We start from the raw sequence: 26558 nt of genomic DNA on the forward strand, positions 1-26558 counted from the left end.
AAAATTATAATATTTAAACCAAATTGGTAGTGACGACAGCTAAAACTAGATCGTACCTATCGTTTTAAATAAAAAAACATAGTATTAATAATATATCAATAGGTATGACCTAAAAATTAGCTGTATAAGTAAAAAATACAATTTTATGACTTTGTTGAGTATTTTATTACCTATTTATCAACCGTTTCTGATTAAAACTAAAAAATAGTACTAGTTATTGCAATCTTTGGATTTTCTTTCTATCGCAAAAAATTGCATCCACTCATGTTCCTATTAAATGAAGAATTTATTGAGGTAATATCTGGGGGTCCCCAAAGAATGGGGGTCCCCAAAGGGCAGACATTACATTCCGAACTAGGCAGCAATATTCCGCTACATTGCTGCCTAGCTCGGAATGTAATGTCATATAAGCTTATAGAGATTGTATGGGGACCAGTAGTGCCGTGACAGGACTGTGACAGCTGGTGACAGCACTGTTGCGGCAGCGCTGCTGCGTGCAGCGTGGTTCGGAATCATGCCTTAAGTGTATAAAAATATAAGCGAACACACACACACAAACACAACACAACACACACACACAGACAAATAAACACAATAACACACACACAATAAAGTTTAGTTGTATGTTTAGTTTTATAACCGTAAAGTTTCATTTAAAAAGGGGACCTTTTAATTTTACATTCACGATAACGACGTCTACTGATCGTAACTATGTAGTGACATTTATTTTTATGTTGACGATCGTTCCTTTTGATTAAGCTGTTAACATTTTGCCGTCTTTTAATGAAAATAAAGGCTACTTTCATTAAAATTGTAAATATATCTACTTTAAAAGTAATGGGATACAAAAGTAATTATCTACGGTTTTATAGGGATTTGTGTACAATGTTTTTAATTACAGCCAACACAGTAAAAAGGTCTGATAAAATGGAAGTTAAGGGAATTTAATACCATGTATAGGTACCCATGATTATTACTTGGTAGGTTTTTCATATATTGTGGCGAATCTACCAGTCTATCATATTAAATTGAATGCTTAGTTTATATAAATTTTACATAAACGTTTTAAATGTTCTAAAAAACGAATCGAAGAATTGTATAAAATAAAAATCGATCGAAAGTGGTATATAATATCTGGTAATACCTACTAGGTACATTACAAATCACGCTTTAAAAATTGTTCAAGTTATTTTAATAAAATAATTATACATATTGTATGTAGCGAATATTGAATACGGTTTTTGGAATGCATTCATAAACTTGCCACCTCAGGGAAATCAGAATTCGAGAAAGATAATATATTTTCCCATTGAAAATAATAAATAATTTATCACCTACAGCTAAAATTGTAAATAATTATTTGACATACCTACCTATCTATATATTTATTTATTCTGACCACGCATAACTCATAAATTACATTAACAGGCATAATAGGAAATATCTTACGTTGTTAATAAAAAACGGAAAGTAAATTATTTATTGATAGTATAGTTAGCAGCAGGTTTTAGGCAGGGTTACTTCGGCTGTAGATCACGTGATTTCAAATATGATCTCAAAAAAATATTTAAAACCGAAAATTTTTGAGTCAGACTCGCGCACCGAGTGTTCCGTACTACAGTCGTATTTTTTCGACATTTTGCACGATAAATCAAAAACTCTTATGCATAGAAAATACTGATTTAGAATCTACAGGTAAAGCCTTTTCATACGATACTCCACTTGGTATAGTTATCTTACTTAAAAAGTTGAAAATGCTAATTATTTATTTTGTTAATTTGTTTTTGTTATGTAACCACATATCCACGGTTTTCGGATTTTTGTCTTTACTTGTGCTAAAATATCTACTTACCTGCCAAATTCCACAGGTCAACGGGAAGTACCCTATTGTTTTCTTGACAGACACGACAGACAGACAGACGGATAGACAGACAACAAAGTGATCCTATAAGGGTTACTTTTTCCTTTTGAGATACTTAACCTTAAAAATTATAAACTTTGTTGCCTGTCAAAGCCACGATGATCCAAGTCATCTTAGTCTTCTCAGTCTTCATAGTCGCTGATCTTTCCTCTCGCAAAGACACTTTCAGGCTTCAGCTTTTATAAAATAAAGAAGGTTTGGCCCTCACGGGATCTTAGTCCATGAGAAAGAGAGAGAGCAGCGTGACTGAGAGGGGGTGGTAGGATCACAGGAACGATGAGCTTAGACCGCGATGTTCAGGACCACTTACTTGTATGCTGTAAAGAGCGCTCGCGCTGTCGTAAAGGACATGAAAGGTAAGAAAGAGAGACCTAAGCAGCGTGACCGAGAGGAGGGCTGCGGCGAGTTTTAAATAAAATAAATAAAATAAAATTGATTTATTTCAGGTTAACATACCCATAATAACAACTTTGAAATTAATAAAAGTAAAATAACAATAAATAAAATAATTAATAAATAAAAATAAAATTAAATATCTAGTACCTTCTCTCCGGCATTGGTACTGGAACATGTCTTTCACAGCAATGCCGAAGATAAGGACAGTCGAGTCGGGCTGCAATCATCTGCAGAATGGTGTTGGGGCTGTCCCGCACTCTGCGCACCAACGACGCGCACCGCTTGCGTACATTAGTATAGAAGCAGTCGATGCGCGCGTCCGCAAACATGCCTGAGGCGCTGCAGAATCGGGGCAACCCCATCAACATTCTGAACGCATTGTTGTAAAGGACCCGGAGGTCACTGTATCGTTTCTTCGTGTAGTTAACCCACAGGCTGCACGTGTATAAGGACGTACAATACGCTCTAAAGAGCGTAACCTTAACACCGGTGGAGCAACGAGCAAACCTGCGGGCTATCATGTTTGCTCTTATCGACAGTGCCCTCCGTTCCCGTTCAACATCTGCATCATCCTTGAGGTCGGTAGTAATCACGTGCCCCAGGTATCTGAACTGCTCCACCGTGTCTAAAGAGACGCCAGAGAGCAGCACAGGTGGTACATTCTGAGGACGTTTTGTACCGGCGGCCTCAAAGACCATACATTTACTTTTTGCAACATTGTATTTCAAGCCATGACGACCTGCGTATTCCTCACAAGTCTGTACTAGTCTCCTCAGTCCACAAATCGACGCACTCAGCAGCACCATGTCATCTGCATAACTTAAATTATTGACGCAAACGCCGTCAACATGGCAACCGACACGCCGCTTGCTGAGTGCGACGATCAATTCATCCATATACAGGTTAAATAGAGTTGGAGACGTTAACCCACCCTGCCTGACACCACATTCGAGCTGATATGAATCCGACATTGCCCCCGCCCAACGAACACTGTTTGACTGATGCGCATACCAATATTGAAACATATTGATAAGTTCGTGTGGTAATTCTACACGCTTAAGTTTTTCCCACAGTAGATCATACGCCACCATTTCAAAAGCCTTGGATAAGTCGAGGAAGCACGCATACACTGGTGTCTTGCGGTCTGTGTAATATTTGACGGTGTGCTTAAGACACAGTATAGCACTTTCAGTAGACAGTTGAGGACGAAACCCAAACTGGTTGTCATGAAGTGCTACATATTTGTTCAACTGTGCATTAAGCAAACCGTCAAAAACCTTGGCCATGACAGTGGCAAGAGAAATTGGCCTGTAGTTACTTTTGTCAGCCAAGTCACCAGTCTTATTTTTCACAATGGGTACTATCACTGTTTTCATAAGGTTGTGCGGCAAGTAAGAATGGCTCACGCACAGCGAATAGAACATAGCCAGTACTCTACAAATATGAGATCCGGCATGCTGAAGGTGCTCGATGCTCAGTCCATCATGACCCGGAGACTTGCCTCTAGATATTTGAGTTATGGATCTATATAAATCCTTCGCAAGGAATGAAGTCCCAACCACCTGTCTATTCATCTCAGCATCGAGCACTCCCATCGCCGGACCTAACGGTGATTTAACAGAAAAATGGGTCTTGAAAATATTGGCTATATCCCTAGGATCACTCATACCATCGATGCTCACCGGAAGACCAGGCCGTATATTTTCCTTACTCGTATCCTTCCAGAAACCGCGAAAATCACCTTTACAATGTTTTTCCGCCAGAGCATCCATTTTTATTTGCTCCTGATGATCCTGGCACCATTTTAATCTAGATTTAAACAATCTACGGCTTTCACACATATCGCGGTATAATGGGCCAGATTTAGGCCGACCACACATCACCCATTCCTTGAAACTAGACCTAGCTACCCGGTGTGCATCGCTGACATGTTTATTCCATCCTACTACTATACGCGCTCCACGCCCTACCTTCCTCGCACCTCCTCGACTCACCACCGCCGAGTCGCTCAGAGCGGCCACAATGTCGGAGTAAAGCTCGTCCAGAACACGCCTGTGATCATGGCTATTACAAAAAGAATCAGCACAGTTTATACAGTCAGAAGGAAAGTCAATTAATTTTAATCTTTTATTGCACTCCTTGGTATACACATCCACCTGCTCCTTATTTCTTACACCCCATATTATGTCTTTATTTAAATTAATAATTTTATGCGGAACCGTAGGGGTAAGTAATTTTAAATTACACTCGATAACAAGTGGATAGTGGTCAGACCAGCTAGTGTTATACTTTACATCTACGCTTATAACAGACTGCTTGGCCGAGCGAGTTGCTATACAATGATCCAACCAGCTGGTGGTCCCGTGCACGTCACTTATAAAAGTAAACGTATTCGAGTCCAGCCCCAGCGTGTCTACGTCTAGACACGACCACTGCTGTTCGTTACAAATATTCATAAGTTCATTGTAAAACAACTTACCCGGATCAGCATTGAAGTCGCCTAAAACGAATACAGATTCAATTCCATGCTCGTCAATAATAGCACTAACTGCACTCAAACAATTTGTAAATTCTTCCAAATTATCGATGGAATTGGTAGGCATATAAACGCACATCACTATTAACGACCTATCGCAAGTCTTAATCTTGACGGCACAAATACGAGGATTATCACATTGCACCACTGACACCTGACGGAACGCGCTTTGTCGACCCCTCCGTGGGGTCTTCCACGTAGGATACCAGTAGACGTGTCCACCGCAGACACTCCCGTGGCACTGAAGTCGTCACTTAATGTGTCGAGGAAAGGTAACTCTTCCGGCAACAACCAAGTTTCTTGCAACGCAATTATATCTGCAGTTTTACATAACTCGCGTATACTTTGTGCGGAGCGCTTGACGCTCTTGCAATTAAATGAAACGAGTTTACAAGTTATGTTCTTATCCATTAACCACAGGCAGTTTACTCAGCGCCACCTCTTCGGGTGTTTCGTTAGGACGCCTATACCTAAAATGCACAAACCGTCGGAAAATAATCCCCTGTGGCCATAGGTTCTCGTCTAAGTATAACGGAAGCTTACTTTGTGATACCAAAAGTTTGTATGCGTCGTGTTCACATTGCCGTTTAATTGAAATTTTCTCTAAACTGACATTTTCCTGAGTTTTATTCTTAATATAGTTAATTATATCCGATTCTGAAGTATCTTTATGGACATTTGTTATAAATAAGGGAATTTTTCTATCCGCGGCCCTAAATTTTTCCTCCGATTCCACCACAACGTTTCCAATTTTACCGATAAGACGGTATTTCGATTTTCTTTGCACTACTGTCCAGCCTTCATTTGGATTATCGACCTTGAGTACGCCGGCATAAGATCGCATTTGCGCTGTCTCACTCGGCTGATCACTCAGTTCGGTAGGCAAACGTGATGATGACGCATGTCCCCCGCCCGTGCCGCCGCCCGAGCCGTCTTGGCCCACGGCGCGACCGCCACGGGTGACGCATCCGTCGACCGTTTGTTGTGATGCAATGCTTTGAAACGCCGTGCTACCCTCAGCTGAATTTATATTAATATTCCTGTAATTTAAATTATATTCCCTCGAGGATGTCGCTTCACAATTTGATTGTTCTAACTGCGTTGTTACGATAGTGTCGTCTAGTTGAGACAACCCTATCGGTCCACTATCGCAGTACGCACCCCGTTTCATATTCACTTTCATAGCCGAAAACGGCGGCGAAACTAACTTTCCGCTACGGCATTCTCTCTTAATATCTTCGAGCTGTTCAATAGTTGCATACGACGATTTAATATTGTTAATTTCTGTCTGAACCAACATCAGATCCTTGAGCAGCTTGGAGACATCCAGATGGTCGAATGTTATGGGTGGTAGTTTCTCCAAATCTCGAGCCACAAACACAGGTAACACATCAGGATCGGTCGTTTTAAACACACTTATGATGTCGTGTAGTAGGCGATTTTCCTTGCCTTTTCCTTTACGTATATTTTTACGCAAATCTGACGGCAACGACTCCATGAGTAGACTGTTTGCTTTCTCGATTTGTTCGACCGAGAAAGTAGACGAACAAATTTTCACTAACGTAGCTTCATCAACAATTGAAAGCTTATTCGATAAGTAAGCTAAAAGCTCGTTGATGACAACCCGGCAATTTTTACACGCCACGTAATTCGCCATTTTTGAAATCACATCCGACAGACGCTTCTATCGAAAAAACGTCCGACGCGGCACAATGCGCGTATAAGATAAATGGTTAGAGTTGCTATTTATTTCTTGAAATTGCTACTAAACTCTTTAGATTTTGCTTAAGAATTAATTCTAAATCATTGACATTTTATTTGTAAACAGAGGCACGTCAAAATGATAGACAAAATACTACAGACGTAACAGATAATATATAGCAGCTAATCCAAAGGTCTTACATGGTGAAATTGATTTTATTATATTTTAGAAGTAAAGTAATTGTAGATTTAAATAGAGTATAATGTGGAATTTTGAAGTGTATAAATTTAAAACTAAAGTTTAATCTCTATTGTCGACTCTATTGAATTTGAGTTTTATATGGTATCATTATATTTATGGAAAGGGTAGCCAAAGGGCTATAAATGGCTCTGCTTTGACGGTAGACATCATTAATTTTCCTATTTTTAATAAGAAGCTGTGACATACCTACAGGTACGAATATTGTTGATTTTATATTTCTGTTGTTATACTATGTATGTTGTTTAATGTGTAATTTGTTATTCAACTGGTATTCCTTTGTAATAGTTTATGCTTATACCCGATGTGGGTTGGATATGTTATGGTAATACCATAGTTGTATCTATTTTTCAATAATTGTGGATAGACACCGCCGAGTTTTTTCTTGCCAGTTCTTTCTCTCGGTAGATATGCTTTTTCGAACTGGCGGTAGATTTTTCTTAAAGGAAATAATAAATTATTTAATGATAAAGCAATAAGTAATGGTAAAGATAAACTTTGATTTGGAGGGAGTTTTTCCCTGAATAAAACAGTTTATTTCCTTATACAATCTTTTATTTTGTCTCCTACCTACAACCACGCCCTAGCTTATTGATAACGAACTAAGGTTTAGGCTCTCAGTAGGTTATTTCCTGACTCTATTGTCTCTATACTTCTGAGGCTAATCTAGCATCAGAAGTGGGATACGATATGGCTGAATTGTGCCTTTTCTAATGCAATTGTACAAGTTTCAGAAATACCGGCCAATTCGGATGGCTTTGTGAAAAGCCATCAAAGATGTTCCAACAGGCGTTGTGATGACTGACGTCCACGAGAGGTACCACAATGGACATTGGATACCCTAAATCTGGAAATCTTAATATGAAAATATGGTATGAAAAAAAAAGTGAAAGTGAATTAAAACTTTTTTGCAAGACAATTTTTCAGGCAGGTAGGCCTTAGAAAGTTTTATTGCGTAATCATGGACCTATTAATACTCTGTGTAATGTAGTAACACAGTTTCATAGTACCTGTCGTCATTTTATTTGTTTTAAAACTAATTGTATTATAGAAATAAAGATGTGGGTACTAAATAAATAAAATTTTTGCGGGTAATTTTGTGTTCAGTATAGATGTTCTGTTTCAATGACTCAGATTAATGTTTGAAGGTGTTTAATCGCATGATGTCCCAGCTAGTAACACAAATCGATATTACGTAAATTAATGTTAAAAATTTGCAGGTAGTTAGTTGGTATGAAATTTTTATTAAATGATCATACGATAAAATGTGGTTAAATGTCAGACTGACCGAGCGGTGAAAAACTAAAGCAAGTTTGTCAGTAAATATTTACTGATGATTAATTTGTGTTCTATTTTAATTTACGTCTGACGTCTAGCCGTATATTCGTAATTTATATGATAGTGATGTTGACATTGAATCATTGAATATTGTTTTACGAGTGATGAGTCATCTTACTTTTTTTTTAGTTATGTTCTTGAGGCATTTCCTATGTAAGTACTTCGAGAACGAAGTACTTTTCAGGTTGGCCGAATAGATGTATATAATTTATTTATGTGTTACATAATGACAGAGAGAAAAGAAGGAAAAAAAAGAACCAAAAAAAAAAAGAAAAAATAATTTTTTTTTGTTGTAATTTTGTTTCAAATTAAGAACAATACAGAAATACATATTGCATCATTCGTTAAATATTGATGATTCATTGATCAGAAACGCGATTAGCGTGGCCATTTTTGTAAATTTGCTATTGACTTTGCATCGGAGTTCTCACTCGCGAAACGTAGAGATGAAAGATTTGTGATACCTACCTACAATAATTAAGAAATTTTGTTGGAGTTTATTTTTGTAGTTTTTATATAAGGATAGGTTAGGCTGCTGATGTCTTATCCTGTTGCTATGCCGCTAAGTCTAGTAGCTACTGATTGTTTGATGTCATTGTTTTTTTATATATACCCACCGTTACGTAATGTGATGTAATGGAGCTGCCAATCCACACTTGGCCAGCGTGGTGGACTATGGTTAAACCTGAAACTTAAATTTAGAATATTGGAATTTAGAGATTATTGACTACCCACTTGTGTTTAATATTTTTTAATGCCGTATTTTGTTGTTTTGTTTGAATAATACTTTTGATTTTTTGACGTTTTTGATGTTTGAAGTGTTTAACTATTTTTGATATTGATTACTTCTTTGACGATCTTTTTAATGTAAATTATTTTTGTGGTATTTTTTGACATTTTAGTTTTTGATACCTACCTTTATGTTTTTATTTACGATCTTTTTGGATTTTTATATTTTATTGTGGAAAAATGTTTTGGTATTTATTTAAAAAGGAAGGTTGTTGGCACATCATTGGATGTGGGAAGCAACAAATGTTTTTGTATAGTCCAAGGACTGATTGCAGATAGACAAAAAGAGATTGAATAGAAAATATTTTTGAAAGTAAATAACGATAATTAGATAAGTTTACTCTTTGATTATTTTTACTTCTTCTAACATAGTAGTTAGTTTTGTTTTGATATATCTTACATATAATTACTTTTATGTACCTACCCTTTGTTTTTGACTTTGGTACTTTAGGAGTAAGAGTCGATGGTATTTTATTATTTTTGCAAAATTATTAACTTGAAATTGAAAAAAAGTTCTTATGATTTAACTTATTTTGAAATATTAATATTTTTGTAACTTTTTCATTTTGATGGTTCTTTTTTATGAAACATATTATTTTAAATTCTGATAATTTACAATTTGTTCAGTTGCAATTTTTCTTTGTTTAATATTCATCTCTATATTTTATTGGAATTTATTTAAAACTTTGATCAAATGTTCGATCAATGGAAAAATTGTATAGTGATATATGGATCAAAACCAATGGTGTTAAGGGACAATTTTATGATGGTTTACGATGTTGCCTTAAAACCAATGGTGTTGAAGGATATTTTGTAGATGATACTTTAAAACGTTGGAACCAACGGTGTTGAAAAGTATTTTTATAATATCGCTTTAATACCAGTGGTGTTAAAAATATTTTTTGATATTGGTTTAAAACCAATGGGGTTAAAGGATATCTTGTTTGGAAACATTTATGTGCTGTGGCGAGAAAAATATTTCTTGTATTTTTGAGAGTAAACTGTGTGGTAATTTTGTATGTCACACACATGTTTAAAATGTTTTTTTAAATTTTGTTGGAAGCCACAGACATGTTGTTTGAAAAAAAAAAAAAAAAAAAAATGTTTTGATGTTGTTAAAAATTTACTTTACGAATTGTTTGTTTTTATTTTGTTGCTTCGAGAACGAAGCAATTGTCAGTTTGGCCGTATAAGATAAATGGTTAGAGTTGCTATTTATTTCTTGAAATTGCTACTAAACTCTTTAGATTTTGCTTAAGAATTAATTCTAAATCATTGACATTTTATTTGTAAACAGAGGCACGTCAAAATGATAGACAAAATACTACAGACGTAACAGATAATATATAGCAGCTAATCCAAAGGTCTTACATGGTGAAATTGATTTTATTATATTTTAGAAGTAAAGTAATTGTAGATTTAAATAGAGTATAATGTGGAATTTTGAAGTGTATAAATTTAAAACTAAAGTTTAATCTCTATTGTCGACTCTATTGAATTTGAGTTTTATATGGTATCATTATATTTATGGAAAGGGTAGCCAAAGGGCTATAAATGGCTCTGCTTTGACGGTAGACATCATTAATTTTCCTATTTTTAATAAGAAGCTGTGACATACCTACAGGTACGAATATTGTTGATTTTATATTTCTGTTGTTATACTATGTATGTTGTTTAATGTGTAATTTGTTATTCAACTGGTATTCCTTTGTAATAGTTTATGCTTATACCCGATGTGGGTTGGATATGTTATGGTAATACCATAGTTGTATCTATTTTTCAATAATTGTGGATAGACACCGCCGAGTTTTTTCTTGCCAGTTCTTTCTCTCGGTAGATATGCTTTTTCGAACTGGCGGTAGATTTTTCTTAAAGGAAATAATAAATTATTTAATGATAAAGCAATAAGTAATGGTAAAGATAAACTTTGATTTGGAGGGAGTTTTTCCCTGAATAAAACAGTTTATTTCCTTATACAATCTTTTATTTTGTCTCCTACCTACAACCACGCCCTAGCTTATTGATAACGAACTAAGGTTTAGGCTCTCAGTAGGTTATTTCCTGACTCTATTGTCTCTATACTTCTGAGGCTAATCTAGCACGCGCGCGCGTAAGAAAGAGAGACCTAAGCAGCGTGACCGAGAGGAGGGCTGCGGCGAGTTTTGGCCGCGATGTTCTGACTATTATACCCACTCACTTGAGTGCTGTAAAGAGCGCTGTAGTAGAGGACGTGAAAGGTGAGATAGAGAGAGAGCAGCGTGACCGAGAGGAGGGCCGCGGCGAGTTTTGGCCGTGATGTTCTGACTAAGTATTATACCCACTTACTTGAATGCTGTAGAGAGCGCTGTCGTAAAGGACGTGAAAGGTGAGAAAGAGAGAGAGCAGCGTGACCGAGAGGAGGGCCGCGGCGAGTTTTGGCCGCGACACTCCGACCACCAGCACGCAGTCTGCCAGCTCGCCCTCCGCCGGCCGAAACGACGACCGCGGCAACCATCTGCAAAAACTCGTCAACTTGGATATCTAAAATTTATAAAACTGGTTGAGTGCGTGTCAGATCTTAAAACACTCCCTACTAAAGTTGCTGTGCCCCAACGGGGCTTCAATATTGTAATAATATATATAATTTTTTAATAATTTATCAATATTGGAATGCAAGAATAATAATAAATGACTAAACACACATGGCAGGGTTCCGTAGTCATGCTAGTTGCTGAAAACTTTGGCGGCTATTATTAATTCTTAAACGACTTTGTCCAAAAACTGTCTAAGCAACCTCAAAATAATTTCAAAAAATATCTGTTTAACAAGGTATCACTCGAGGGAACCTACCATTTTTTTTTTTCAAATCACGCTTTTCCTGTTCAGAAGGTACTCTGAAAATGTATTGTTTTTCAAAATTTAAATGATTTAAATAAGTTGGAGAACAAATGCTTAGAATATTCACGCAAGAACAAAGGGGACACTTGACGGCAACGTTAGATCCGATTTTCACCACGCGCCAAGATAGCCTTGTCGCACTTTAAGTAGGAACATGGAACTTACAGAATATCAAGAGGCAAGGACTGCGAGCAGCTTCTATAGGCTTCCGGTCGGTGATGCTTGCTCGGCAGCGTCTGACTCATCTGCACTCGCGACTCCATGTGTTTCCCATTCAATGTGCTCTGGTTTTCATCTTCGAATTCCCTACATTTTTCATAATTAAACAAGACAGTGCCTGTCTTCGTTCAAAACTTTTGTTAAGTCACTTCTGGTTTGTCATTTTGTAGGCTCTTGCTTTTCGACCCTGTAAACAAGTCTTCAGTAATTAATATTTACAATATTTTTAACTAGCTGATGGCTACGACTTCGTCCGTGTGGATTTGGGTTTTAAAAATAACTTGGGAATTTTTTGATTTTCCGGGATATAATGTCTATGTCACTCTTCAGATATTTAACAATACCCATGCAAAAAATCACGTCGATCCATTGCACCCTTGCGACGTAATTGAAGGACAAACCAACAAACCAATAAACAAGAAACCAATAAACCAACAAACAAACAAACACACTTTCGCATGTATAATAATATGGTCCAGTAAATAGAGCATTTATGGCCGATTGAATGAACCGGTTTTTCTATTTTGCCCTAAAGTGGATAGTTTTCAAGATATCGGCCAAAAACTTTCTTTCAAGATTGCGATCGAAGCTCCACCTGGATCTGTCAGCATTTTGTGATTTTATGGTCAGTAAGTGACCCTTAAACTAAAAAAAAAGAAATTGGATCGGAAATTTAGTGCGAGGTTGACCAAAAAAAACGGCTTTATTTACTGTAGGTACTATGTGTTACAAAATCCAAATTATACTTTGAAAATCTAAACATAACTGAAACACGAAACAATGAAAGTGAACTAGATATTTAGACTGTTTTGGTTTGGACTGTCAGACTAATGACTTTATTAATTACGTCTTACTTTCAAAAGCAAACAATGAGTAATTTTATTTGGAATTTTGCCAAAATGAAATCTTAATTGGAGAACTTTCCAAGACTTTTATTTATTATGTTGCAATTTGTTATTCCAGTGATTTGATGGTCATTTTTAGGGTTCCGTACCCCAAAAAGGATTATCCTTACAGGATCACTTCGTTATCTGCCTGTCCGTCTGTTGTGTCTGCCCGTCTGTCGTAAAAACATTAGTCCACGCGGATGAAGTCGCGGGCATCAGCTAGTGAATATATATAGGTACGAGTGCGGAGCGGATAAATATCCATATGTAATCTTCGACTAACTTAATAAATTTACGTAGGTACAATGAAAAACAAACACAACATACACCCCAATAAAATAATTTCAATAGTCTCATTCTGCATTTCAAATTTCTATTAATTATGTTAATTGGAAAGTAATTATAAGACTTCTACCTTACCATGTTATTAAGCCTCCTTCTCCCAACACCTATAACAATAAAAACATTATATCAATGTTCTGTGAAACAGGATTATTTGGCGTGCTAAAATGGCAATTCCACTTCATTTAAAATGAATCTAAGAAGAGGTATCCAGGAATGTAAATAAAGAAGAATAAAGTTCCAAGAGGAATGGAAGTACGTAGGTAATCGTTATGTAAAAGCCAGCGGCATTAACGATTATTATACTCATTCAAAAGAAATTCTTAATAATACGATGAACATAGATTTCACCTAATAATGGTATTTAAATTAGCATACAATTTTATACATTTCACGCTTGTGCTCGTGTGTACAAAAGTTGCTTTCCTAAGTTATTTTCAAAATCAAATTTTATGACGGATATCGATTTTTAAAGACAGAGAGAACACGAGTAAGCTTTTAGTGATTAAAAATCTACTGTAGGTAGGTTGTTTGACCATATTGAATACCTAACTCTGTACTCGTACTTACATATTATATTTTATTGAGTACGGTAAGTATATCAATAACATTAAACAACTTCACAAAAACAAAATTTCACTTAACTTATAGACGAATTTATTATTTCAATATTTATTTCGTTCGTGCACCATGTTATGAAATATCTTTATATTGCGTCAATATGAATTATTTTTTAAATAAACAACTTAGGTACGATGACTACTGGCGAAATCATACTGAATTTCCTTGACTTTTCCTCCTCTCGGAGTACTCTTTAAGATGTCTCATGGACTAATGGATATAGATAAGTACCTAGCTACCTAGTACCAAGTCATAAATACCTAGTCATTACCTAGCTATAGTTATATTTCTGTAATACAGCTACCAACATGACAATGGATCGTTATTATAAGACTCCCCAATATCAGTCGATATAACGATTGAATATAATATTACCGAACGATCCCTTAATTTATTTTCTATGGAAATACGCAGACAATGTAAAACATTTACACAAAGTAAACATTTTGGCCGTAAAATCGAAGCGCACGAAACGTTTAAAGTACTCGTGGTACCTATTTTATGTTACAACACGAAGCTAACATATTTTACAACTATTTACGATCTTTGGTAACAATGGGATACGCGATCAACCTAACTGTGAATTTGCGTGATTAAATTTTATATGACAACTGCCATGCTAAATAGTTTTGCGCTTTACTACTTAGGTAAGGAAAAGCAATTGTACAAAGATGTAGCGCGCTTGCGTAGATGTCTAAGACATTTAGTTTGCTCCTTTTAGGAATACTGTGATGGAATATCCCTAAAATAATAATATTGTTTTATTCAAATGTTTTTTAACTTAGCCCTAGTCAAACGAATCTAGCTGGCTGGCTGGGCTTACAATATTAAGATCAGTTGTCCATTTTAGTGTTTAATCTTCCTTGGTCAAATACCTACTACTTAATCGGGAAATTGTTTTAAAATAGAATATTACTAGCACCACATTTTTATCACTAGCACCAAATCATTAGATAAAAGTTAACAAAATATGTGCCTCATAAGAAAGCTCAGAGTCACTCAGCGGGCGATGGAGAGAACTATGCTTAGAGGTTCTCTACGTGATCAAATCATAAATAGAATAGAATAGAATAGAATATGTTTTTATTCAAGTAGACTTTTTACAAGCGCTTTCGAATCGTCGGGTAGTTTCAATTTACCACTGGTTCGGAATGCCGTGAGGAGGAGATGAGGAGGAGGAGATGAAATGAGGAGATCCGTAGGAGAACTAGAGTAACCAATTAATAGCTCAACGGGTTGCGAAGCTGAAGTGGCTATGGGCAGGGCACATAGTTCGTACAACCGATAGACGTTGGGGTAGCAAAGTGGCTGGAATTGCCACCTCGCACTGGAAGACGCAGCGTTGGAAGACCGCAGTCGAGTCGCAGGGAGCCGCTGGATTCAGGCGGCGCAAGACCGTGGCGTGTAGTCCCTACACTGCTGGACCTCTGTCCAGCAGTGGACGTCTATTGGTTGATGATGATGATGATGATAACAAAATATTAGAGTTATTTATAAAATAGAATTTACTACCACAAGACGTATTACGATGCAAGTTACTCGAACTCGGTGTTAGTTTTTGCAAAAGAATACGGTACTTATTCCGGCTATTTAAAGATTGGACGAAATAAAGACTTACTTTATTCGATACTTTTAGGGTTCCATACCCGAAGGGTGCCTAGAGAATCTATTGCTAAGCCTCCGCTCTCCGTTCGTCTGTCCATCCATCCATATAGGCGTATGTCAGCAGGCTGTATCTTATGAACCGTAAATAGGTTAAAATATTCATAGAGTGTATTTATATTTCCGCTATAACCAACAAAATATAATAAAAAACCAAAATGGCAAATTTCAAAATGGCCACCATGCCAATTTAAAAAGTACAAAGTGTTAAGTATATCTTGTGCGCACTTGACCGGTTTTTAAAAAGTGTATTTTTTATAAAAGATCGACAAAACATTTAATGCGCCTATTTGGTCTTCAAAAGCCCCGTAACAATAGGTAAACATCATAAACACTGGTGTTTACGTGATTTTACAATAATTTATCAGCCGCCGCCATTGCCGCGATATTAATCACGCCGTAATTCACGCATTGTTAGCAGCTAACAATAGAACCAAACCAGACAAAGGCAAAGATTCTTCTCTCGTACTCATAAAGTAATTATTGGCTGCGACTTCGCTTATTTCAAGTATGGAAAGAATATTGCATTTTTGGGTTCCTTACCTCAAAAGGAAAAAGGAACCCTTATAAGATCGGATAGACCGTAGCGTATCATTTAGAGGTTTAAACTAAAACGAATGTGGGCGAAATAAGTAGTTCCGCATATAACTCTGATACATTCGTAAGTTTTTTTCTGGTTTCAATTTTTTGTAGCTTGAATTCGTTACTTAAGTCGGTGGAGGTGGGGAGTAGTGGAGGGAAGTCGATGATGGAAATAACTAAAAATCAATGTTGACCAAATTAGAAAAACAGGCCACCAGGAAATGTAAATCATGAACTCTATTTGCAATGTGCTACGCGGAGACGCTGGAGGAATAGGTACGACATTATTCAATAAAATTATTACTACTCAAACAGGTATATTTATAAAAAAGGCTTCGTTTTACCAGTATTCTTACTAATAAAAATGTAATAAAACTTATAGAAAAAGCTAGACACGTGTATTTAGTTGCACTTTTTGATATCGAGGCCGCCCGCCCTAAGCGGCGAAGGTTAGGTCAAGGCGAATGCACTAGCGTATTAATACCATATGAGACCGTGTCGGCTCACGTACTAGAATACTAGCCTACTATTTCTATGTGAAGGCTGCAGCTGGATAATATATTATTAAAGGTACCTTACCTACCTCAAATTAGATTGGATTGGACAGGCCTTTCAAATAACTACCGAATCCAGAGTTATTTTTTAATTAGTATTTCTCGTTTCTATTTCTCAGTCTTATCTAAAAATTTAAACATTCAAAGCTCGTTTTTTAATTTTTCAAAAAAATCAGAAACCATTTAGTAACTTAGCGTTAAGGAGGTTTTTTAGACTCTTGTAAAGCTAAGTCCAAGGCTGGTAGTGGAATCTTATTACCTGCTAATATAGCAAGAAGTCCGTAAACAAAGTTTAAATTTTGAAACAAAGCAGTCCAGGGAAAGGGTCCCGGGTCGGCCAACTTTATACCCACCGCACTCAGAAAGGCCTTTTTATGATTGCTCGTAAAAAGAGCCCCGTGGGGCTATTTTATTCTTTAATTAGCTTACGTTCTTGTTTTTTACAGATATATTTCTAAAACATTGCAGATGATAAAAACTGAATTATATTCCGCAAACCTATAGCTTAATCTGTATACAAATTAAATAAGAAACTTACTGATTGAAATATCAAAGTATAACAGAAGAATATTATTTGGCAAAAAAAAAATTGAATCCAAACGAGATCTTGAGAAAATCTAAATTGATGCAGCGCGAAATGGCAGAAAAATATTTGCAGATACTGAAAAGTAGACTTGACTTGATTCTTCGGCTCTAGCAGAAATGGCCGAAAGATAAGGCGTTGCAAGCGTGCTTCTCTCATCGAGAGTTACATAACAATTAAATCGGTCCATGTCGTCCATGTTATACAAACAATTATTGTTCCATTAGGGCTTTAGAATTTTAATGCTAAAAACTTCTTATGAGATATGTTGATTGCTCAAGATAGAAAGGCCAGCTCGTTTTTCGTGCAAAGGATCAAAGGATGTTTAGCGCGAAAATACAATTATTATTCTTGGCATACCTCATAGGCATGATTTTTACACGGCTGCCCAAAAAAAGGAGTGTAAGGTTTCCAGGGTTTATGCGTGTGTATATTCCTATTTCAGTATTATATTATTTTAGTATTTATATAAACTATGATTAAAAAGAATAACTCAAAGCGATTATTTCTTCTTCTTCTGTTTCTGTTGACTCTTTAAACAAAATGCAATAATATCAGGCAAAAATTACGTCAGATAAGACGTTCTTAAAAAATAATACCCGTTTCAATATTCGGCCGTAGCATCTAAATCGTTATTTAGAAAAAAAATAGTTAAGAATACCCTATACTTAAAGAAACAACGCGAGCGTGTTCTAAAAAAATAAATCAAGTCGGGTCCAATAAATCCAAAGTAGATGGGTTTACCGTTAGCGATTGTACTAGCGTGTGTTCCTCCTAGCCAATTTCGATTACGAAAACAAGGCTCCTAATCTTGGACGATCTAACCTAAGGACGCGCCTCGCATGATTATTCCCCTCTGTCAATAGTAATGGATTTTTAATCCACTGCGTTTATAAACACTGTTTGCGGAATCGATTTTGTCATTGTCAGAATCGTTTTCGATGTGTGACGACGTCTTACACGCTGGGTGAAAAATGCCTGTTTGTGCCGTTAGTGAGTGCAAGAACAAATCAAACACATCAAATTTACAAAAAGATGGAATTTCATTTCATAAGTAAGTATTTTTGGTGTAATAAACGCTTTCTATAAATTAAATTACTTAAATTATTATAATAAAATAACAATCGAGAACTTTACCGATTCAGTAATTGAGTACGTAATAATTCGGTAGAAACGAGTCACACTCCTCACGAGACTATATTTTGTTTTTTCTAAACAATTGCAACCCTCGATATATACAAATTAGGTTAAAATTTGAATACGCGTGAACAGCATGAAATTACGTAGTAGTAAAAATAACACTAGTCTCGTGGGAAGTGCGGTATACTATAGACGGAGAGCCAGCGCTCAAAAAACTGTTTGAATTTACTAAGGCTAGTTTTTTGCGCATACTGACCAGCTCTGTCCCCATATTCTGCTGACTAACCATTACAACTTTTATTTATATGCAATATACAAGTTATATAACAATTTTCAGCCTTAGTAAATTCATTTTATTACCTCGCAGGTACGACACCTTTGATAGCGCACCTGAGTCACTGTTCTCAGGTTCACTTGACTGACCGCAGTATGTTTGTGTACGCAACCATTCTAATGAACTATATAAAAATTAGCCTTAGTAAATTCAAACAGTATTTTGGGTCCTGGCTCTCCGTCTATAGTATACCGCACTCCCCACGAGACTATAGTGTTATTTTTACAAAATTTTTCAGTATTAGATTTAATTGCGTAGGACATAAGGTTCGATTTTTAAGAATCATGTGATAGTGATTGCGGTTCGATTATCGATATCGATGAAAACATTTTCTTTATTATTAACGACTAAATTACCGTCTTCAAGTCAAGTAAAGAATAGTTATTATTAATTACCACAATTTTTTTCGCTACCTATACTTGTAATAAAACTAGTCGATTTCTGTGATTTCACGTACTTAATACATTTAAAAAAATATTAAAGCAACGCAATAGGCTACTTGACAATTTTTTTAAGTTGGTCTTAAATGGTTAATATTTGTCCTATTATATCAAAAAAATTAACACTATATTTTTTTGCGCCCTAAAAACCGTAAAACTTTAATTTAAAAAAATATTTTTCTTAGACAGGTGAAAACACTGTCGGCCATGTTTGGCCGATAGATTATCTGTGCTCTGACGTCATGCATTTGTAAACAACAGTATAACCACAGGGTTATACTGTTGTTTACAAATGTGTGTGTTTTCACCTGTCTAAGAAAAATATTTTTTTAAATTAAAGTTTTACGGTTTTTAGGGCGCAAAAAAATATAGTGTTAATTTTTTTGATATAATAGGACAAATATTAACCATTTAAGACCAACTTAAAAAAATTGTCAAGTAGCCTATTTTAGTGATAGGCGCGAAACGGGGTAGGGTGTCTCTGAACTGGGTAATATGTAGCTAAAAGGTGTACCTTTCTCAAGGATGAGGATTAGGTAATAATTTATCATAATCGTTTTATTTTTACAGATTTCGATATTTTTACAGAGAGAATCGCCAAGAATATACATAACATTAACCTAATGGTAAATAATGACGTGTTAAAAATAGAAGAGGCCACCGTGTGTGTTTACTAATTTATTTTCATAGTATCATATCTGTCTTATGGAATTTTGCTGTGGGGTAAAAGCGCCTGCCGCTTATTGAGAAAATTTTTGCATTGCTAATTTGTAAGGGCAATACGTGTAATATTTAATAACTTACATTTAATTTTTTTGGACAAAGAGTACACCATATTGGAATTACCATGTAAACCCAATGCGCAATAAATAAATGATTGATTGGAAAGAAAAAAACATTTTATTGATTGATATACCTACTAATTATGTTTGGTAGGCTTTTGCGCGGTCAGGTTTATTTTGTATTATATAATAATATAAGTCATTAACTTGGACGATCTAACCTAGATTAGAACGTCCAAGGTCATTAATAAGCACATTTTCACTATCGAAATTTTAAATGAAAATTTCGTTATATAAAAAAATACAAAAGATTAAAAATGATATAAAATAAGTAAAAAAGTATGTGCATATTTTTTTAATATATATTTTTCTTATTTTTACGTTGCATTATTAGTTTTTGGGATAATTACCTATTAAGTGAGGTGAATGTATGCAAGAATACGCTACGCTGACCAAACACTGGTTTTAAGTAATTAAATACGAGTAATAAATTCTTACTTCTACTTTTGTTTCTGAAAAACTATCGATATATTTTAAAATATCGATACGGTAGCATCGCAAATCAATTTGACTTTTTGTATGTTGATGTATATAACTTATTAGTGTGCGTAAAATGTAGTAGTGTTGAAGATTTAGATATGTGTGTGTTAATAATGACACAAAACTTTGTTAAGTGAGTGTGTCAAGTTGTCTATGTAGTGTTTCCTCGTCCCGCACCAAAAGTGACAGAAATTTTTATTCGTAATATTAGGCGCGTTACAAGTCCATAGGTTAGATCGTCCAAGCTCCTAATAGATATTAGGATACTTTCTACGTTTTAGAAAGCTCTTTAAGTAAACGAGAGCGGGAGTGAAAAAGGACACAATATTTTGGTCTGTATCTACTCATTGATGGCATACTTAGATCTCTACTGACCATCCATCATTCTCCGTATTGTTTGTTTAAGTCTCATGTCCCCCAGTAGGGCATGAGCGCGTTTAGAGTGTTGCGCTATCACGAGCGGCGGCGGTTCCGCTTCCTTAATCAGTAAGTTGTTGAGTAAACATATTGTGATTAACGCCTATTTTAATTAATTACGTGTGCTGACGATGTGTTTTAATTGACCATCATATAAAACGAGTAACGCAAAGCGTTTTTATAAAGAGACATAAATATAATTTCTAGTAAAGCAGTCCTACATCAGTTAGAAAACAACTTAACACAAATACAAAAGTATTAAATGCTTTCAAAATCTACTCAATAAAGTAAATGGATATAAACTATTAATGCTTTATGAAACACGAGTAACAAGCGTCTAGATAATTGAGCACAGTAGTAATGACGGTAACACTCTTGTTTATCATTGCTCTTAATTATAGTTATTGCTCAAAGTAATAACTAAATGAAAAACTACACTCAAGTGAGAGGCATTTAATCATATTTTTATAGTATAGGATGCGACAACGACACGACTGCGATGACATCGTACCAACCTAATTCTCGGTCTAGTATTACATGCTTGGTGCGATAAATCTTTGCACACTTATCTCTTTAAGTCAGACCTGGGAACCGGCGCTATTTTTTGAAGCATATAAGTGTCAAAAGATGCGTTAACTTCGCGCGAACATCTATGTTGTCTGTGTCGCTACGCAAGTCGCTATATATCAAATGCAAAAGTATAGAGATGGAGTCAGCGCGTGCCAGACCTTCGTTATTTTATAAAAGCTGAAAGTTTCTCTGCGTATTGTCCCCAACACTGGGAGGAACGTTTGTTTATTTTTAAACCTTCATTTAAAAATTGTTACTGATGTATTATAAGTCCCGCAAATTGCTATCGTGCTGGAACCATGTCTCATTAACATCGAAATCATTTTGACGTCAGCCGAAATAAAAATATACCATCAGCTCAAAACTTCAGTCTAGTGCTAACGTCTACTACTAAAATGGCGGCCACGCACTTTAGCAGTTTGCGGGACTTATAATACACAACACAAGTATAAAAGAAGCAGGAAATAAGAAAAAGTAGATAAAGCTAGCATGTCGCCATTATAATTCATGTTCAAACTTTTTATCAGTAGGTATAAATAAAAACCTATGCAGATTTTGCCAACACTTAACAGGCCAATAAGCCTGATGCAACTCTTCAAGTCTATTTGTATCACAACTTAGAGTTTGATTGTTGTGGCGCACAGTGTATAGCAAATAGAACTATTGTATATGTAAATAGATATTAGATAATAACCTATGCAGATTTTGTCAACACTCAACAGAACAGTAAGCCTGATGCGACTCTTCAAGTCTATTTGTATCACAACTTAGAGTTTGATTGCTGCGCTGCACATTGTATAGCAAAAAGAACTATTGTATACGTAAATAGATATTTGATGATAACCTATGCAGATTTTGCCAACACTTAACAGGACAATAAGCCTGATGTGAATCTTCGGGTCTATTTGTATTCATATCACAACTTAGAACTTGATTGTTGCGGTGCACATTGCATAGCAAATAGAACTATTGTATATGTACATAGATATAAGATATAATAACCTATGCAGATATTGTTAACACTTAATAGGACATAATCAAACCTAATGTGACTCCTCATGCCTATTTGTATCACAACTTACAATTTGATGGTTGCGGTGCACATTGGATAGCAAGTAGAACTATTGTATGGATACATAGATATAAGATATTAGTTGTTATAACCTAGGCAGATGTTGTCAACACCTAAATTATCAAAGTATACCTAATTAACTTTGCCATGATTTTGCTTGTTAGCTGCTGGAGGTTACTTACTTAGATTTAATATAGGCGCTTTATAATCCATTGATCTTTTAATTGGACTTGGTTTAGTTTTGACAAAAATAGTGACTTTAGGAATTAAAGGCCTACTAAAATAATGTATACTTACCTACTAACATACAATCTGAATATCTGAGATATGGAATTATCTGTTAGGAGAATTATTTGATTAAATGGACTTACTTAGTATTAACGTTGAGAAGTTTCAGATAAAAAGTACTTACTACTAATAAATATAACATTAATTAACTACTTAGCAACACCCAGCGCCATCTTTAAGTAAATGGTGATTTATTTCTATTAATTGACTACTTATCACTAGAGCACAGTTATATTATAAAAAAAAAAAAAAAAAAAAAAAATTGACATGGAGGAGCTAAAAGAGATATTAAAACAGATTCAGAAAGATATGACGGAGCAAAAACGGGATATGGACAAAATGAAAGAAGATATAATAGAGCAAATACAACAAACTAACAAAGCTGTCAACGAAAAATTTGATAAAATGGAAAGCAAAACTTTAGAACTAGAAAACCGACTAGATGAACAGCAATTATTAATAGAAAAATTAGAAAACCAGCTAAGACGCAAAAATGTATTATTTTTTGGAGTCCAAGAAACGGAGAAAAATTACAAAGAGCTAGAACAAAAAATTCTGAGCATTATAAAAGAAAATATGGATCTTCCCTACACATGTATAGATATAGATTCAATAAGAAGACTGGGGAAAAAAGGCACTAAGGCTAGACCAGTTGCAGTATCCATGTCAACACTGGGCAGAAAGATAGAGCTTTTGAAAAACAAACACAAACTTGCAGAGACATCAATGTATATTAAGGAAGAATTCTCGCAAAGAACACTACAGAAAAGGAGAGATCTGCAAGAGGAATTAAGAACTAGGAGAGAACAAGGTGAAAAAGTAACACTCAGATACGACAAAATTATAACTGTTAATAAAAGAGGATCCTCTCCCGAGAAAAGACGTGGAAATGTTCTCCGAGATAATGACCGTGCATCGAACTCTCATACCCGTAACAACAAGAGAAAACCGGAGTCACCTCCGACGACTCTACAGATACAGCACCACAATAGAGCAAGCACATCACAGTCTGTAAAGAAAAACAGAACTACAATAGATCTATACTATAGCAAGAAGCAAACGGATTCTCTCAACGGCCCCAATCATGATTCTTAGCCACACTAAATACTCGAACTCTACGTACGGAGGAAAGTCTTATGGAACTAGAATTGGCTCTACAATCACTCAAATGGGACATATTAGGTATTAGCGAGATGCGTAGGTTAGGAGAATCAATAGAAGATCGTCAAGAATATATCATGTATCACAAAGGAGAAATAGGAGGACATAGAGGTGTAGGATTTTTAGTAAAAGCTTCCATAAAAAAGAACATTCTTGAGTTCATTGGCATATCAGATAGAGTGGCAATACTAAACATCAACTTGCCTCACTACAAAAAGGACTGGACCATTATACAAGCTTATGCACCAACAGAACAAGCTACACTAGAGCAGGTAGAGTCTTTTTACACCTGCTTAACAGATGCCATAACGAACCATGCATTTAAAAACCTAATCGCAATGGGCGATTTTAACGCTCAACTGGGAACAAAACTAAATGACGGCGAAAGACCTATCGGCAATTTTGGGTATGGAAAAAGGAGCAAAAATGGCCAAAGGTTCTTAGAATTTTTACTAGAAAACAACCTCTGCGTACTCAACACCTTATTTAAGAAAAATACTAAAAGTAAATGGACTTGGATTTCCCCAGATGGTAAATATAAGAACGAAATTGATTATGTAACTACCAATTTCCCTAAAGCGTTCACTGACACTGGGATAGTTCAGAAATTAAATTTTAACACGAACCATCGTATGGTCCGTAGTTCGCTGCGTGCCCATGCCCCAAAAAGGTCAAGGAAGCACATCAACCCACACAAATTCGCACCGATAACTGAAAATAGTATAAATGATTTAAATACTGCTCTGTTTCAATCACTTGAGGAAGATTTTAACCCAATTAATATGTATGAGAAATTAGAGCATATTTTGACTCAAACCAACAAACCTAGGGGAAAATACAAGAAAACATACAAATTGAGCCAACCAACTTTGCAGCTTATACATGATAGAAAGCTCCTGTTTAGTCAAAATAAAAAAGAACCTCAGAAGGAAATAGCTGAGCTGAGCAAAAAAATTAACGAACATGTGCGAAAAGACCGGAGATGTACCAGACTGAAAACTATAGAGAATCACATCACAAAAACTGGAGGAGTTAGAAAAGCGCTCATAGAACTGAAGGATGCGAAAAAGGAATGGATACCAAAAATGACCAGGAAAAATAAAACAATCACTAAGAGAGCAGATATAATAAATTTAGCTACCGAATACTACAGCGGACTCTACAGTAGCTCTATTAAAAGCTCTTCCTGCTACTTAGGACAAAGCTCTAGGAGCCAACAAGAACTAGAAGAGATAGAAAACGAGCCAAAGATAATGGAAATGGAAGTCAGGAAAGCTATACAAAACCAAAAGCTAGAGAAAGCTCCGGGACCCGACAACATAAAAAATGAACTGCTCCACAGTTGTATTGATAGTCTGAGTCCTCTTCTCGCCAAGATCTTCGACAAAATTCTTAACACTGGCGAAATTCCAAAACAATGGATTATGTCCCATATAATCCTTTTGCATAAAAAAGGAGAGAAAGGCGATATAGGGAACTACAGACCGATAAGCCTTATGTCGAATATATACAAGGTATTCTCAAAAATAATACTCGAACGAATTAGTAAACAATTAGATGAAAACCAGCCCAAAGAACAGGCTGGTTTCAGGAAAAACTTCTCAACCATTGACCACATCCATACGGTTAAACAAGTTATTGAGAAATCTAAGGAATACAATAAGCCGCTCTACCTGGCTTTTATCGATTATAGCAAAGCGTTTGATTCCTTGGAACATCCCAAAATATGGGCTAGTTTGGAAAGGCAGGGTATCAACAAAATATACACGAACATCCTAAGGAAAATATACGATAATAGTAGAGCAAAAATACAACTAGAAAATTTAGGAGAGGAGTTCCCAATAAAACGAGGAGTCCGGTGTCAAGGTGACCCGGTCTCTCCTAAGATATTTTCAGCAGTCCTCGAAGACATTTTCCGGAAATTAGACTGGGCAACTTTTGGTCTAAACATCGACGGAATGAAACTCAACCATCTTAGGTTCGCCGATGATCTTGTACTTTTTGAAGAGAACCCAAAAAAATTGAAAATAATGATCCAACAGCTGTCTCAAGAAAGTGCAGAGGTCGGTCTGTCAATGAATATCGAAAAGACCAAGGTAATGACAAACTCTACAAAAATAGATATCACTGCAGATGGAAAAATTATAGATTATGTAGACGAGTATATTTACTTGGGACAGATAATTTCACCTTTGGATATAACAACAAAAGAAATTGATAGGAGGATTGCAAATGGATGGAAAAAATACTGGGCGTTAAAAGAAATAATGAAAAATAGAGATTTTGGATTATCGCTAAAGAGTAAAGTATTTAACGCTTGTGTATTACCCTGTTTAACCTACGGCTGTGAAACCTGGGCTCTGAATGTAACTCACAGAATGAAATTAGCTAAATGTCAGAGAGCCATGGAAAGGAGTATGGTTGGAGTGAGGCTAAAAGATCGATACAATAGTCAGTTTATTAGAAACAAGACAAAAGTAAAGGACATTCTAAGTAAGATAGATACACAAAAATGGAGATGGGCGGGTCACTCGCAAAGGGACAGAT

At 35.7% G+C, this 26558-nt stretch overlaps 1 protein-coding gene across 1 annotated transcript in view; it reads right to left on the reverse strand.

The window, feature by feature from the left end:
* Positions 1 to 26558, reverse strand: part of Hs3st-A (Heparan sulfate 3-O sulfotransferase-A) — a 54957-nt gene that overhangs the window by 14300 nt on the left and 14099 nt on the right. Inside the window, exons 2-4 of the mRNA XM_034984552.2 lie at positions 13344 to 13372; positions 11983 to 12223; positions 11266 to 11434 (exon numbers count right to left, since the gene is read on the reverse strand). Of these exons, the coding sequence (XP_034840443.1) occupies positions 11266 to 11434; positions 11983 to 12080 (267 nt within the window). The 5' untranslated portion in view covers positions 12081 to 12223; positions 13344 to 13372. The remainder of the gene's footprint in view (positions 1 to 11265; positions 11435 to 11982; positions 12224 to 13343; positions 13373 to 26558) is intronic.

This window comes from Maniola hyperantus, chromosome 3 (assembly GCF_902806685.2).
Source record: "Maniola hyperantus chromosome 3, iAphHyp1.2, whole genome shotgun sequence".
NCBI lineage: Eukaryota > Metazoa > Arthropoda > Insecta > Lepidoptera > Nymphalidae > Maniola > Maniola hyperantus.